The sequence below is a fragment of the Mesitornis unicolor genome, unplaced genomic scaffold (assembly GCF_000695765.1).
Source record: "Mesitornis unicolor isolate BGI_N332 unplaced genomic scaffold, ASM69576v1 scaffold23379, whole genome shotgun sequence".
NCBI lineage: Eukaryota > Metazoa > Chordata > Aves > Mesitornithiformes > Mesitornithidae > Mesitornis > Mesitornis unicolor.
In genome coordinates this window covers 20680-38246 of record NW_010209693.1, presented here as the reverse complement: position 1 = coordinate 38246, position 17567 = coordinate 20680, and the positions used below count along the sequence as shown (strand labels likewise).

General features: G+C 39.7%; 1 protein-coding gene across 1 annotated transcript in view; it reads right to left on the bottom strand.

The window, feature by feature from the left end:
- The window catches only part of TRIO (trio Rho guanine nucleotide exchange factor), a 43305-nt gene extending 29192 nt beyond the window's left edge, over window positions 1–14113 (bottom strand). The window contains exons 1-3 of the mRNA XM_010192939.1: window positions 13987–14113; window positions 5712–6004; window positions 3800–3970 (exon numbers count right to left, since the gene is read on the bottom strand). Of these exons, the coding sequence (XP_010191241.1) occupies window positions 3800–3970; window positions 5712–6004; window positions 13987–14113 (591 nt within the window). The remainder of the gene's footprint in view (window positions 1–3799; window positions 3971–5711; window positions 6005–13986) is intronic.
- Between the last annotated feature and the right edge of the window lie 3454 nt (window positions 14114–17567).

Below are 17567 nucleotides of genomic sequence, written 5' to 3'. Positions count from 1 at the left end.
AGGGAAAGATCCTTCATCTTGCTGATTATGATAATACCTGACAAATACCTATAAAAATCACCTGAGCCGACCCAATAGACAAGTCTGTTAACATATTTTATTGCTGGTTAAACAAAGCAACAACTGCAGAACAGTAACAAGTACCAAGAAGACTTGAAAGAAAGGAGGAAGCATCAATAAGCCAAGAAAAAATACACCCGTAACTCAGGGGCAGCTACTTTTCTAAAGGAGCTGGGGTATATTTTCCAGGTTCAGAGGGGAAATTGAGCTCACCATTCCTTGTGCAATCCATTTTCCCCAATGGTATGTGTAGAGCACAGAAGATCTCTGGCCTCATAAGCTATAAAATGCCAGTTTATAGATACAACTGAAGGTAAAAGGTGTTCACAGTAAAGGATTCTGGGAGAGGGCCATTAAATTCAGCCTCAGTAATTTGCAAACAGAGTTGTTTGCATATTACATTTATCATTAAATAACTGGAAAGTGGAAACAGGGTGTAATATGAACCTTACTTCATATTACGAACAGCACAGCGAACATCATGTAGCACAGGATGAGCTGTTCTGCAAATGTTTCCAACAAACTGGACAAAGAAATGCCACGTATAATGACTTAACACAAGAGGTTCTGCTCAAATCAAGCATGGGTGTAACAAGGGTCCCCATAAATAAATTTTAAAAAAAAAAAAAAAGAATACACAGATTTTAGGTAGCTTGCCTTGTATTCACCTTATTCGGAAAGGAAAACGGGTTGGGTAAGCAAAGGAAATACAGACAACTTTAAATGGAAAGATATGGGAACTGAGCCAAAGCAGAGACAGAACACAAGTCAACATAATGCTGCATCAGAGTTTACAAAAAGAGAAAACAAAAAGCAAAAATAATTAGTTTCATATTAACACAACTGATCTTGAAACTTTAATACTGCTTATCCAAAAATTAAATGCAAACAGCCTGTAAACTGCCATGAAATGCAAATCCATGAAGTGTGCAATGTTTATACTGAACGGAAGAATGCATTCTGTGTAGATGAGCACTTAGGGGAGAAAATGGTTGTGTTATTTAGTGATATTAGACAATCCAGCATGGCTTAGCACACGATGTTTGCATGCACACCAAAAACTGCGCAATCCCACAGTTAGCGTGTCTTTTAGGCAATTGTATGCTCCTGACATCTGACTGTTGACCAGGTTTTCCAAAGCTGTGCTTGTATGTGGGTTTTCATTTTGGATGTGGAGCTCTGTTTAGCCTTACAAAACACGAACGTTGTTGGACTTGGACTCTGGTCAAGGTCCCTTCTCTCTGTTACTGCTCTACGGGAGTATATGGGGTGTGACTGTTGGTAACACTTCAGAACTGGTTGGTTTCCAGTTCATGTGTTAATATCGCTAGTTATCTGAAATCGAAGGAGCTGCCTAGATGAAGTCTGCCTGCTGACCTTCCTGATGATGTACTCTGGGAGCAGAATACACCTCTTGCCCAGAAAACAAGGAAAGGTGAAGGGGTCAACTGATCATGCACAGGTGTGAGATGCCGCTGGAGCCCACAGCAGGCTGGGTAGGGAGGGAGGAACCAGCAAGGAGGGAGTTTCCAGCACAGAGGGTAGACCAGGAGCCCTGCAGAGGAAGAAATGCTGGCAGCAAGGCACAGATGAAAGCCAAGCCTCTGAGGTCACGAAAGGAGGAGACATTCCTTGGGGTCCAGAGGAGCTGAGCAACCCAAGAAACCACTGAGCACGGCAGGAATGCGAAGGAGGACTCCACCCAGAAGGCAGACAATGGGGAATTTGTTTGCAAGCCTTTTCTTAATCAGTAACTCCATCAATAGAGTCAACTGACTTCTGCTGGGTAAAACTTTGCTCCGGCTTCTCACTTCTGCATTCCAATAAAGTTTTTGCTTTAGGTACTGGAAATCGGTGGTGTATGTCTTGGTGTGTGGACTTCAGGGAGGCACACATAACCTCCCAGGCTGCCACATGAGGAGACTTCTTTGCCTCCCACCACGCAGTAGGACAGATAATGCACAAAAACACACCTCAAAAGAATAACAATTTGCATGTTTTGAAAAATTATGTTACAACATTAACTGTACCAAATTTTAACTGCTCAGAAGTCTTCACTAGAACACAGTTTAAGCTACTTTAAAACTGTCCCAACATGCTTTTACTGCAGTGGGTGCATGTTAACCACTGAGTAAGTGAAAGTAAAATTTACTGGGGATTGAAAACTACTCAAAGCCTCTTACTCTAATGTGTTATTGGTCTGACTTCGCACCATAAATACAAAAGGGAGAGGACACCAACTTAAAACCATATCCCTTCACACAAATGTTCTTGCCATGTGTAATGAACTATATAAGCAAAGGTCATTTTTATATCAAGAACTTTTTATAAGGCTTTCATATTTGTTGAGAGGTTTAGTTTTGTTAATTTTAATTTTTAATCACTGAAGGGACATGCAATTATGGCAGCTTATCAGCAAAAACGTTAACATATTTTACACCAACATTTTTATTCTATTTCTACACCTGAAACTGAGATCATTATTTTCTAGCAATAAAATAGTCTCTGAGGTCTAAAGGCTGGCAAAAGTTTAAAATGCCTATTTTTGCCTGTTTTGTTTCAGGAATATTTCCTAACATATGAAGTCCCCCAACTCATTTTTTCAATTCAGATAACAGGTAGGTATTAAATACACACAGAGCATGGAAGCAAGACATTTTGATCCTACAAATGATAGTTTCAAGGAAAATATATGCCCACTGAGAGGCAGTGGGATAAAAGGAAGAAAAGGAAAAAATAGTAGTCAATAAAACCAGGCAAAGTTACCAATAACATCTGCATGACTCAGAACAGTGAGCAAACACTCACAAAATTCACTAACAATGTTCATGATGTAGATTACAATGGCTAAAAATTTTAAGCAGTTAAATGGGAAGTAAACAGTGAATGTGAATATTTGCTGACCAAGCCTACACTGTTTGTACTGCAAAACCTTCTATTTCCAGGCTTGATAGCTGTCCCCTAACCATTTGATCTAGGTTGAAAAGTGAAATAAATCCTCTCAATGTATGAACATCAGAATATTTAAGAAAAACAGACAATATGCAAGAAAGATCTCCTTCATGCAGTTACTACCTACATCCAGAATTTTATTACTGATGCAAAACTTTTACCCTCAATTTTAATGTGCCTTTGTTTGCAAATAACAGCCAAATTATTATCCTTACTTGGATATTAACTTATTAGTACACCTGTAGAGCCACAGGAAAAAAAAGAAAGGAGAAAGAAAAAAGCTATGCTGCTATACAGATATATCTTAGAATTGATGTGAACATCTATTTGTGCTAAGGCATGTACACAGAAATGCTTTCTCCCCTGAACTGAGGCTATCCAAAATAGTTGAGCTTGGTGAACAGTCTATGATCTAAAAAAGTTATGTATAACTGTTAATTTCTCCAGATAAACTTTACTTGCACATAGTATTTTAACCTAAGTACCCAACAGTATGATTATAAAAGAAGTAAATTCTAATCACTAAATGTGGCATCTGTTAAACAGATGTAAATACACACAAAGCTGTCCATTTCCACATTTAAAGTGCTAGCAGAAAAATTTAGAGATTACTCTTTCCACAGAAACCCTTTTAACCTTATCTGAAGTGGCATAGTGATTACTTCCGTAATTATAGAAGCATAAAGCTGCATTATGTACATTACAGAAACTTTTGGAAAAAGAAGAAAGATTTGTGCAAATAGGGGTTATCCCAATGCGTGAAGCCTTCCCTGCTTCCTCTTCCTACCTTGTCATCCTGCGAGTCAGGCTGGAGAAGGCTGTGTTGCTGAATTGCCATTGGAGGAGGAAGCGGTACAGCATCTGCTCCCTCTTCTCCTTCCTCCTCTCCGCAGCTCTGCATGCCCGAAGAGGATGACTTGGAGAGAGTGCCACTGCTCAGCCCCTCGTTTCGACCTCTCTGTAAATAAAATCATAAAATCAAGACGTTCAAGCTCTGTCACCTCCTCAGCAGCATGAAGCTCATTCAACACAAGCTTGTCTTAAACAAGTGTGTTCTGTAGATTCACCATTCTCCCAAGAAGTCAAGATGATCCTACAAACACAGTGCAGTTCCTCAACAGAGCGGGGAAAAAAACAAATGCCAAAGATAATGATTTCAGTGTTTGGTAAAAGCAGATGGATTGAGATATCGAGAACAAGACATTCAGCTTGAAATTTACTACAGAAAAGTGCTACCAAAGCCATGCTTGCTTTCCAAGTTCAGTTCTGTAAAGAGCCACATGCCTTTAACTTAGAAACCGAAGAATTTTGTATCTGAAGTATCAACCCTCATAGCAAGACTAGTAAAGGATATATAAAAAAAAATCCTATTATAACATGAAGTGTTTTGACAGTTGTCCTTTCTGCCCCCTCCCCCTTAAAGTAGTGAGACCAGACTAGTTGTATGATTTTTACAGTTGTGTTGAAAGACAGTCCTTCCAATTATACAGGGAACTATAATTTCAAGTAGTCAAAGTTTAATGTAACTGATCTTGCAGGATAACTTATCTTTAAAGGAAGACAGCATTGATGGTTATTTTTTTTTCCTGACTTTAAGACACTGGCCTTAGGTTTTCCCTCACTCACACAGCTGCAGAATAACAGATGCTAGAACTGCATCACAGGGGGTCTCTTTCTACACCCTGATATTCAAGGACAGAGGCAAATAATATTTCTTTCTAAACCACATCTCCCAGTTCACCATGCTACCAAATCTCTAGTCTTTTCTTTCCCTGTATTTACTGTATAACTTCATTGATGTTCCAAGCTTGCAGCAAAATATGTTAGGAACAAGAAAAAAAAAAGGTACTAAATAATTAACTAGGCATCTGAGACCACTTTTCTGCATGGTAACTACCAAAACTGCTAGTCAGCTCCAAGCCTGGTAAAAGGGAATAACTGTACTGCATGCAAGAGGCTGTGCCCTCGGAAGCTGTAAAATGCCATTCATTTCAGTCTGAACCAGGAGTTCATAACAGAGAGAATGTGGCTCTGTCTCCGCTTATCTGGAAGCAGGCTTTGCTCATACATGAGTTTCAGGCTTAGAAGGATGAGCACGTGTTTGTGGGAGGAAGGGAAACCATCAGTACATGTCTTGGTGGTAAAACCTGGAGTAGTTCACAACTTCCTTCTTACCAATGAAAACTGCCATGTTTATTATTTGACTGATGTTAACTACCTTTCGATTTGAAGGGCCAGTAATTTTTCTGCACTCTAACTTTTCCTCAAGGTGTAAATACAGCTTTGGGCAGTTAAGCAGCTCTCTCTATACAACAACAGCTCTCCCTGTACTCTTCTCCATCAACAAGAAAAGGAAAGGAAACATAAAATGACCTGATTGTTCCCAGAACATGAAGCACCTTTATTCACAAAGCTACTTTCCTGAGTAGAGTAAGAAAGCAAAATCAAAGAACAACTTTTTACTCTTCCATTTCTCCTTTTCAGCTAGGGCTATTTCTGCACAGGGCTTTACTAACGCTCTCAACGCAGAAGGGCACACACTGTGCCTGGCACAGTACTTATGCAGAGTACAACAGTCATCAAGAATGAGCACATGGCACACACCAGACCGTCAACTGAGGAGACAACCTTCACCTGACGATATTTAGTTCATTGAATAATATAAAAACAAGTCTCAGGAAGCTGCCCTGAACACTCACCTCTTCAACAGTTTCATCTTGTGGGGTTGCTGCGCTATCATCAGAGTCCTTCTGAGAGCCCGCGTCGGCACTTTTACGAACCTCTCTACTCTTCTTATGCTTGTGGGCCAGTTTTTTGACGTGCCCGTCTGCTTTTCCACTGCTAAGACGCCTCACGGGACTGGTCAGCCATTTTCTCAAAGTGTTGCCAGGGCGCTTGGGGCCCGGGGAGCTCTGTGCCCCAATCATGTGGGGCTGAAGTGATGTTACCGAAGCAGGAGGACTGGCATCGTTGCTGGAGACCGAAAGGGAGTCTGGAGAAAGAACAAGCAGAGCATTTTAAAGCTGTCTTGCTGGTAAGTGAGAAACAAGGCAAATGACATGTAATAATGGATATCAGATGGGATTTATGGGCAAATCGACCAGATTATTTTGAAGTAACCTGGCCTTTAATGGCATCACAACTGTCAGTGTTCATGCTGCACGTGGCCACCCACACATAAGCATCATTTATATGCTTTCAACAGTCAAGCTCCATTAAGTTTCTCCTGCCTCAATTATAACTCATACTTACCACTGCTGATACTTATTTGAGAGTGGATTATACTTTCCATATGTCATCTAACTTTATGGAAGGATATGCTTATTTTATCTTTTAATATAAACTGCTTTGAGCAAGGACTTGAAGAGTAAAAATAATTGGCTCATTGAGATGAGCCAATTATTTTCCAAACACCAAATTTCATTAAAAATGCTCCAATTACTTCCATTATTTATTTATTTCCCCTACCCTTGGGAAAGGGGAAGAAGAATCCAGAAAACAGCTAAATGTCTGTCTTTTGCTTAAATCTTCTAAGAGTTTTGACTGTTGCCTTTTTTTTTAAAAAAAAAGCCCAGAACATAAATCTTCAAAAGCCCATTTGCTCAAATCTCAGGATTGACAGTATTTCTCAGCATGACAATGCCTGAATTTCTGTAGTCAAACAAAGGATACACTTTTCTCAAGCCATAGATAAATGTGCATGAGGTCAATACTATTTTCCCACCGAGGCTCCTGTCAGTTGAACTGGACCATATGCTTGTGATAAACACCCACTGGTTAGCTATTGTGAGAATACATTTCTTTTTTCCCCATGCAGCACAATGCTTTTCCTTCACCAATTCTCTTTTCCTAAAAACATACCTTTTTTTTTTTTTTGGACATATTCTCGTAACACCACTCCTATGAATATTATCTACCCCAAGGGTATTAACAAGACTCTCTTAGGTTGTCAAATATGGGTATTTTTCTTCCCTGTGTGTGCACTTTTATAGATAGATAGTTTATGTAATAATGACATAAATAATGTTTTGTTGAATGTTTCTACTGCTGGGAATTAAATGCAGTGCTTTATTCCTTCTTGAATCTTGACACCGATGTTCAGGTCACCTCTTCTGGCAGTTTTTCCCTAAGAGGCGTATTGCCAGTCTGACCAGAGGTAGTTTGAATTTTGTAGAATAATATGGTCACAGTGATGTAGCAATACATTTCACTGTAAACACCCAAATGCCTTGGATCTACACACAAGTATGTGAGTCTGCTCTGTTTCCATAGAGTATTAAGTGCAAATTATGGCTTTGAACTGAGATGGGGAAAGAGACATACAATGTGAATGTCAGGACTTTTTATTTTTCCTTCACAGTTCAAGCTGTTCCAAAAAGGGCATCCTTTCCTTGGAATTCAAAATTGTGATCTATTGGGCTGTTTATCAAGATTTTTCTGTATTCCAATAAAACCCAAATGGCATGTGACCATTAAGATACATCAGCTCTGATGCCAAGAACTCCTGTAGCTTATATTGTATGAACACATACATAACTGCTTTTTACCACCACTTTCATCATCTTTCCATAAAGCAGAAGATAGACTTTATAAAGCAAACTTTCAGTCTGACAAACTAGTTGCTAATGATTCAAAGCAAGTCACCCAGAATCAGGATTCATCTACAGAATTATCTTCTAGCCAAAGCTGTAGCTGTGCTTCACATGCGTAAAGGGACTTTCTATGATGCATTAACCGAGTTTCAAGGCTTTAAAAGTAATGGGTACTTCCGAAAAGCAGATGCAGAGTTACACTAGCTGGCTTTGTCTCTAAATCTTGTGACAGCAGTGTTACAGAATTACCAAGTTACTTTCTTGTTGAAGCAGGAAACACAAGGAAGAAACTAATTATCTGTAACAGTGGTTTTTAACTTGCAATCTGAGTATCCCTCAAGGTGCCTGGATTACTGCTTAAGGGTGCTTAGCATATATGTAAGAAAAGCAAGCCTACTAGCCATCAGCATCCACATCATGACAGATCTTTTACTTTATTTAGGAAAAAAAAAGTGGTCTGCTTATTAAAAAAATTCCAAACAAAACTCGCAGACATCTGTAAGCTCTCCACAGGAATCTAAACAATCTCCTATTGGACCTTTGTAAAGAAGTTAGCTTGGCTGCTCTTTCACCAAGCTCAGCTTCACCTTTATTGTAACATGGATCTTTTCATTTTTGTTAGATGCCTTGTTTCAGAAACCACAGCAAACATCAGCTGATGGGTATTTTAATAAACAACCTTCTGCTACTCTTCTAGTGTAACACAGAAGGGGAGAAAACAGTGCTGGTATTGTCGTAAATAAGTCTCTTGGAGCACAATCTAAATGCTTTGTTTTCAAGACTCCCAAGCTTGAAGATCACTCAGCCAAGTTTTTCTTTCATTTGTATATATTTTCCTTCCAATAATGGTTCATACAAGTTCCTTCCATACAAACAAAAGAGTACATTCACTTGTTTATTAAAAAAAGGCAATTAAGCATTTGCAGAAGTTCACCATGTACTGTTTTGTACTTTTGTATCCATTGCATTTCTTTCCTTTACAATTACTTGTTTCTAAGAAAAAGGTGGTGGTGCAGTGATTGCGTAAGATTTACTTTTAAATAAACACGCCTATCCCTAAGCATGTAACAGGCCTGCAGTTAATAAATCCATTTTTCTTTTTATAAAACCTGTGCTCCACCTCCTCAAATTCTCACCCATCCCTTTGACAATCAGCACTTATCAACTACTGAATTTCTTGTAAAACCAGGCAGCACAGTGAGAGCCCCTGAAACTGTGGGAGACGAGTATTTTTGTCTGACTGCACTGCTGCTGTACCACTCCTACTCCTAACCTAAGCCAGCCAGGAGTTTGTGGGCAGGAGGAGTGAAGAGAGCAGGAAGAAATACGAACATTCTGCTCAAGTGGAGAGGATCTAAGAGACAAAACAATGTTAGCCAGACGTGTTTCGCAGTACATACTTCAGCCATATCCTCCCACACAGCATTAGTTTTCATTTGGTGTAACTGCTGAGGTAGTTTGTGACTGTAGCATGTAACTGCTTCTCATCTTTTCTGCGCGATTTAATATGAAGTACTTATTGAAGTATGAGGGCTTTGGGGAATCATAAAAGTGGACAAAGTGTAAGCAGTACACCAAAATGATAGCACCGTTCCGCTTTACTCCTTAAAGTATGAAAACACCAGGGGAGCAGGAAAAGCTTAAAATGAATAAAAATACTGCATTGCCATAAAAGCATCAGCTTAAATATCAAGTTTTATTTAAAAAGGCGTTTAAAAAAAAGAGGTTTAACATCACCAGTGTTAACCTGAATGGAATACCAACCCACTAGCCTCTTCAGATATCAGACCTGAATTTTTGCCCCTCTAAATTTGCAGGAAGCATCCCTACAGCCTAATAAAATCAGTGTTAATATTCATTACAAATACTCTGCACGAGTGTTTTTCTAGTGAGACCCTTTACTGTCCATTTTCCCATCCCACCCCAGCCAACAGGAGTCCAGATTCTCCAATTCTTACTCCCATCTGCTTCCTCAGGAGACCAGTTACAATACTAGAGCAGTCACGAAAAAACCTAGGTCCTCAAGTTCATATATTTAAGTAGAGGCATTGCCAGATCCAAACATTAGCGAGTATCAATACCCAATACAAGCATTTTCAAGAGCACAGAAAGACCTTTCACCCTCACTATGAGAACAGCCACACTTGTGTGTGTCTTATTTCCCCCTGCCCCATCACTGTATACTACTTGTATCTATGTAATTAGGCATACAGACTTGGTTTGATTGATTACCATGCTTGGGAATGTTTACACTAAATTGGCTTTGTTTCCTTTATGACTACACAGTAAATTGTTTTTCTAGGGTTGCTCAAAAATATTTTATCACTAGAACATGCTAAGAGGAAAAAGGAGTATTCAAAATTAAACCAAGAACAACATGGGCTTTTAAAACCAAAACAGATGGAATAAATTTGGGGTATGCTAACCCCAACTGTGTTTCAGCTACAGTAAACTTTCTAGTGAGTGTCAGATTCCCTTTTAGAAAAAAATAAATGCAACAGATGGCCATCTTGGAGAGAAAAAAACCAACACACACATAATGATCACACACAGCAACACCAATCCAACAAGAAACCATTGAATTTAATAAAATCACTTTTTACTCAAGTAGAGACAGCTTTGTAATTCAGTAAAGTATTTTTTAAAAAACCTAATAGATGGGCTTTGTTTTATAATTTGTAGCATTTAACTGCCATTTCTCTCAAAGTTAAAACCACATATGTTGCTCTGGTGGTGAGGTCAGAGAGTTCACTGAGAGTCCATAAATACATTTTTGAAGCTAAAGAAAAAGGGCAGGCAGCACAGGTTCTGACCCTCTGAAACTAGAAGATACAGTTACCTCCACTGAACAGGCACATTTTTGAAACTGGAAGGGAAATGGGCATTCTCATTCTAGTCCCAGCTTTCTTAGCACTGAAAACATGCACATCTGTGATTAATAAACTGGTTTTTTTCCCTAAAAAGTAAATCAGCCATGTTAAGCCAGTTGATGACTTGAAAGACTCTGCTTCATATTAACTATTTCCATATTGCTGTTTTTAGACTTTCAGTATTTACGAAGAGTGCAAGGGGCTACAAAAACCTGACTTCCTAACCCAGGGAATCAACCCAAGCCTGTTTGACGCCTGCTCTGCATCTCTAATCCCAAAATGCTGCAAAACCTAAAATAAGAGCATTTCACCATCCCTGGACTATGAAACAGGGATGGGGCAAGGAGTGAAAAATGGAGCAAAGCAAACCTAGGTCACTGCAGACCTGCCATCCACCATGGATTTTAAGGACCAGAGAGCCCACAAAACCCACTGCACAGGGCAATTAACTGGCTGATCAGTAAGATTTGATGAAGGTACACTGCAAATATTTGGGGATGAAAGCTGCTTGTTGGTTCAAACCACAGAGAACGTGATCTGCACTGATGCACTAGCAAGTTTAACATGGAAATTGTTCAGTGATCTTCCAAGTCCGTATTTACCTACCTACAAAAAACCACACCCCTGAGCCAAGTACCACCAGAAGAAGCAAAAAGAGTTTATAAGCATCTAATTACAAAGGTCCTTAAAACTCTGCCCACATACACAGTCATAATTTGTTATTAGATGAGATAGGAAAGCTTAAAGAAGGAGTGCAAGGTTTATTTTATTTGTGGACACAGACTTGCACAGTTTCTGCCTGGGAACTGCTTTTGAAGTAGGAGGCTATCAATCTGCCGTGTACAGGACCAGCCAGATACTTCTCTGTGTGTCAGGAATTTTATTTCTCTCCTGCTGGGTATCCTCTTTAGACTACCCTCACTCTGTATTTTTTTTGTAAACCAATACCAATACTGGAATATGCATCAAAAGGCATTAGATGTGTTTCAACTTTAATAAGCCATGGTAAGAGCAGTTACCATTTAAAGACAATGCAGCTTGAGCTTTATCAGGCTTGCAAATGGGGTGTTTCCACCATATCCTTTGGGAAGCAGGGGTTTCACATATGGTATAGAGATACTGCAATCATTTTCATGAAACTGGTTTCTTAAAATAATCCCCAAAATGGAGAAAGCTAGTACTCAACACATAAAAGAATCCTTCAATCACATTTGTGTTTGGAGCAAACATACTAACTCTTCATCTCTGGTCAGCTAACCTCTCCTGCCTTTTATTTCAAGTTACACATTATGATGAAATACAATTAGTAATATTTTCAGTGTGTGAACAGACAAATAATTCAACTCCTGAGTGTATCTTTCCCGATTAATGAATTATCTGTATTAATTTTAACTGATACAGACACTATCCAGAGGACTTGGATTTAAATGTATTTGATAATTAAGTCATCCAAGTCATCAAAAGCTGGCTGTGTTAATATCAGATAGATTGGAATTCTAAGCTTGAGGCAGATACTTTTCAGCTTCTCTTAATGAGATACTAAGCTGCCCTACAAGCATGTCTGCAATTAAAAATAAACCCTCCCCCCAAGACAGACGCTGTCATCTTAATAACTTCCAAAGGTCTTTCTTAAATTGAGAAAAGCCATCCAATAGACATGTTTACAACTAGAGAAAGGAATGAAGAAAATCTCTGATTAAGGGTAAAAGGAATATACTGTTCATTTGAGTTAGAAAATTAGTGGCATATGTCTCAAGAATTTAATACACTTATGTTATCCCTATTTTATCTTTTTTTTTTCCCAATATCCTCTCCTGCCTTCCTACCCCATAAATGTAAAATCAAGGTTTTACATTTAATCTTTTAAATAATTTCACATGCATTATAGCTTGCACACAGAGAGAGCTGTAAACACATCAACCGCTGTCTAGGAGCTAAATACCAACAACATTTAGATGGAAAAAATCCTCCTCTTACAACTAACTGCTGAACAGTTTTGTATACTCACTTGCTTCTCTCTCCCTCCTCCTCCCCCCCTTTTTTTTATTACGCAGGAAGAAGGCACAATACTGTGCCAGAAAAAACTTTCCCAGGTTAACAGAAGTGGTTCTGTTTGTGCTCTCTCAAATTCAGACCACAGGGATACAAACCCCAAAACCTAAATCTTGTATACTAGTATAAGCACAACGCAGCACTACAGAAGGGGAGAATGGACTTCATGGGTCATTTAGTTCTTTTCAATAAGCTGTTATTCTCTCCTGTTTCTGAAGAGAAATGTATTTTGTGTCACAAGTAGGAAGTATTAAACCTAACTCACACTGCTTTTGTTTAGTTTCACAGTTCGTGAAAACCACAAGCTTTTAATAGATTAAATCTCAGCTTCCCTCTATGCAGCTTATATTTTAACAGGCAATATCTTGATCCCAGCTACACTTTTTTGACCACCTGTTTGCTCAGATTTAAGGACAGCTACATGACAGATTTATGTCATTTAGCACTGTTTCTCAGTCAAGTACTCACTCTATGTCAGCGCACTGAGCCACCCTCTCTTACCTCTCTACAGATGAAAGCAAGTGCCTTAATCATTTTAATGTTATTACCTGCCCCAGGAAGGGGAGGTGTATTTCTACTGGAATCACAGCATGGTTTGGGTTGGAAGAGACCTTTAAGATCATCTAGTCCAACCCCCCTTGCCATGGGCAGGGACATCCCCCCTTCCCACCAGGAAGGGGCATCCACCCACAACTTCCCCGGGCAACCTGTTACAGTGCCTCACCACCCTCTCAGTAAAGGATTTCTTAATGACATCTAACCTAAATTTACCCTCTTTCCATCTGAAATTATTACCCCTCATCCTATCACTGCACTCCCTGATAAAGTGTCCCTCCCCATCTTTCCTGTAGGCCCACTTTAAGTACTGGAAGGCCACTATAAGGTGTCCCCAGAGCCGTTTCTTTCCTAGGCTAAACAACACCAACTCTCTCAGCCTGTCTTCACAGGAGAGGTGCTCCAGCTCTCTGATCACCCTTGTGGTCCGGTCCTCCGCTGGACCTACTCCAACATGTCTATGTCTTTGTTATACTGGGGGACTCCAGAACTGGATGCAGTCCTCCAGGTGCAGTCTCATGAGAGCAGAGTACAGGGACAGAATCACCTCCCTTGATCTGCTGGCCACACTTCTTTTTATGCAGCCCAGGACACAGCTGGCATTCTGGGCTGCAAGTGCACATTGCTGGCTCATGTGAGCTTTTCATCCACATCTGTCCCCAAGTCATTCTCGTCAAGGCTGCTGCCAACCTATTCTCTGCCCAGCCTGTATTTGTGCTTGAGATTGCCCCAACCCATGTGCAGTACCTTGCACTTGGCCTTGTTGAACTTCATGAGGTTTGCACAGGTCCATCTGTCAAGCCTGTCAAGGTCCCTCTGGATGGCATCCCTTCCCTCAAGCATGTTGACCGCACTACACAGCTTGGTGTTGTCTGCAAACTTGCTGAGGGTGCACTCAATCCCACCGTCCATATTGCCGACAAAGATGTTAAACAGTACCAGTCCCGAAACCGATCTCTGAGGAACACCATTGGTCAACTGGTCTCCACTTGGACAACAAGCTGTTGACCGCACCCCTTTGAATGCAACCATCCAGCCAATTCCTTATCCACTGAGTGGTCTATCCCTCAAATCCATGTCTTTCCAATTTAGAGACAAGGATGTCATGTGTGACACAGTCGATCACTTTTGAGCTTGGAGGAGTAAGAGATCCTTGATTATCAACCAGCTTTCTTAGGCCCTCTCTACCAAGCAGATCCCTGAAGAGGCCAAAGTCCACTCTCCTGAAGTCCACAATAGTGAGCTTGCTGTGTGTCTTCCTTGCTTCCCTAAAGATCTTGAACTCGACCATTTCAAGTCCCTCCTTGTTGGTGAGAACAAGGACCAGCACAGCACTTCTCCTCATTGGCTCCTCTATCACTTGGAGCAGGAAGTTATCATCAGTGCATTCCAGGAACCTCCTGTATTGCCTATGCCCTGCTGTGGTGACCCTCCAACAGATATTGGATAGACTAACCACCAACTGCACAGGGGCTTGCATGCCTTTATGTAAGAGCTAATGAACAGAAGCCCATGTTCTTATTTTCAGGCTAAGTTTTCTCCTTTTTGTGCACAATCTCAAGTGAATTTCTTTGAGCCAACTGGGAACATCAGTTAGTTACTTATCTCTTGCACTTCACCTGTGCCTCCTGATCTATGACAGCATTTTACATCTCCATGAAGAAGCACATAACATTATTTGCTCTGAAGATCTACAAGATTTTTACTGACAGTTAATTCCCTCATAGGCGCTGACACAAACCATTAAGAATATTAAGGCGATGCCCTTCTTTCATTTAATAGTTATGAAAGTTCTTCAGTGCAAACATAGAAAGAAAGAGAAATACTGCTTTTCTTTATTAGAGAGCAAGTTTTCCCTCAGTACCAATGTAATTTCCATGCTTCCCTCTAAATACGGTAGCTTTTGAAACCAATTTCTCACCGAGATGTTTCACAAAGTCTCAACTGCATCACCCATTTTCAAAGTCTGGGTATTTTGGAGCTTTACTACAGACTCTCGTACCTTCTGAAAAGTCTTTATATGCTATTTTTGCCAGATGCCTAGCATCAGCAATATCTAACTACTTTAGGATGACTTAAGTAGACAAGATGAAGGCATGGCCCATCCACTCCTCCCTCCAGAAGAAGAAATGCAACAGGAGCAGTGAATACCAGGAGCAACCGTGTTCCAGGCCCAGAGCCATTGCCTCCACACTATGTTGAAGAGAAGAAGAGCTGCACACAGTCCTTGCCTCTGACCTGCTTCCCTTGTAGGCAACGCTGGCACTTAAGACACTAGACAGAGTTTTGCTGACTGTTGACAAGCTATTTGTCTTGTGCATGCTGTGTGTAACCCATTTTCAAAGAGCCATGCTGTGTGATGTTAGCAGCAAAGATGTGGTTCTGCTCTTGGTGAAGAGTTGTATGTCACATACTACAAATGGCAACCACCATTGCCAAGATTTGTGATAAGCAGTTTCAGATTTTAATTGGGGCAACTGCACAATCCATTTTCACTCATCTGTTACTGAGCTGTAGGGTTTTATCATCTGCTACTTCAATTTTTGCGGCAAAATAATTTCTCCCTAGGAAATGGATAAAAATAAACGTCACTCCTAGAAGTACAGCTCTGAAGCAGCGCAGCAGCATATCTGATATGCTGTGTGCATCAGTCCAGAAGAGGAAGATATGAACAGAAATGAAACAAAACCATCTATATCAATATAGATAACAGAACACCCAACCAAAGGAGGAAAAAAGATGCAGTCAGTATGTCCTCAGCTCTACAGAAAGCAGATAAAACCATGGCGGAAGAGAGAGAGAGAAGCAAGTCTGCAGAAATTGCATTAGAAGAATGAAGGTCTTGGATGTTATTTAAGGCAACAAATGCCATGCTTCCCTAGGCAAAAGCTCAGCAATGCAGAGCATCCCGATGGAAGGGATTTATCCTATGCAGATTCTAAAGCAACCGCTGCCAGTCCAACAGAAAGGCTGCATATTAAGATCAGATACTGCAAACATGTTTGAGCAAGTCTGATCTCAAAAGGAAATAGGGGATGCACAGTTCCACTTTTGAAATTATGAATATACACATGGATAGGCAGGAAATTAGCTTCCACCACCTTAAGTAAGTGATAAAAAGAAGCTTCATAATTACGAACAAAAAAAAATCATACATAAAATCAACATAAAATACAGAGCTAACATTATTAATTCTTTTTCTTTTGTCCAGAAGTTTGAAAAAACATTTGAGAAGTGTTATACTTGTCATGTGTTTACAAATGGATGGCCTCTAGAAGAAGATGAAAGTAGATGTATTCTATAATCTCTCTTCTCAAAATGCCTTAAAAAATTCCAATACATGAGAAAAACCTCCAAAATTTCTCTAGTAATATTGAGAGAATGTATGATGAGTCAATAAACAGACTTTGAAACATAAAGGGTAGATACCAATAATTGCTAAGCATTTCTTCAACTGTATTAGTAAAGTTCATTAACATGAAGAGACAGTACACAGCGCTAGTACTGAGTTACAGGTACAAATCATACAAAAGAAATAATACCTTTGTCAAATTGTATTTGTTTAAAAACACCAAGTTAGTGTTAGACTACTTGTACTAAAAAAAAAAAAATGTTTCCTCTTCACCTACTGCAGTTACATGTTAACCTAAATACACATACTAATCCAGCAGCAATCTTAACAGCCTTTTTCTCTTTTCCCCCATCCTCTTGAATCAAAGCAGAAGAACTCATTAGAACAACTGGCGATTGTTTGGAGCCACAGCTTTAGCAACAGCTGTATAAACACATTAATCTCAAGTTAGGAACTCTGCCATAAGCTTAATAATAATATACTCATATCGTTTAGCTTTGGGGCAATTACAATAACTTTGGTCATTTTCTTTTTCCAAATGTTACTGTTGTAGCCCACAAAAAAATAAATTGTGAAATTAAAGAAATTGTGAAGATGGAATGGCTAAAACAATGACAAAAATAGGTCCTACAAAACTCATACATATAAAAAACATGTTTCCTCCTTATCCAATTAATTGGTAGTAGCGATAGTGATAGAAACTAATTGTGCTAACACTGCTTTGCATCGTAAAATGTTGACCTTTTCAGTGCACACACTACCTAGACTATTAATGAGCAGAGTCAGGCCCTCCCAGCCACACCATGGCTTTCAGCCTCCTCGCAACATAGCTAGATGAATGTAGGTGATGACAGACAACTTCCTCCAACTTCAATCCCACCTCAATGACTACATTATCAAGAGCAGACTTAGATGACAGTGATTAGAAACTGAACTGGTTTTAAATTTTTTGTCTTCAGATAGAAATGTGACCTGAGGGGTGCAGCGAGAGCACACATGATTTTAATAAAGGTCAGTCACACTGCAAATGTAAGGTTTTTTTTAAACAGACTCACAGTCAAGGTTGACTAGCAGACAGTTACTGAATGCCGTAATACCAAACTGCTGCAGAGAAGCCTTTTCAGGATGAGGTAT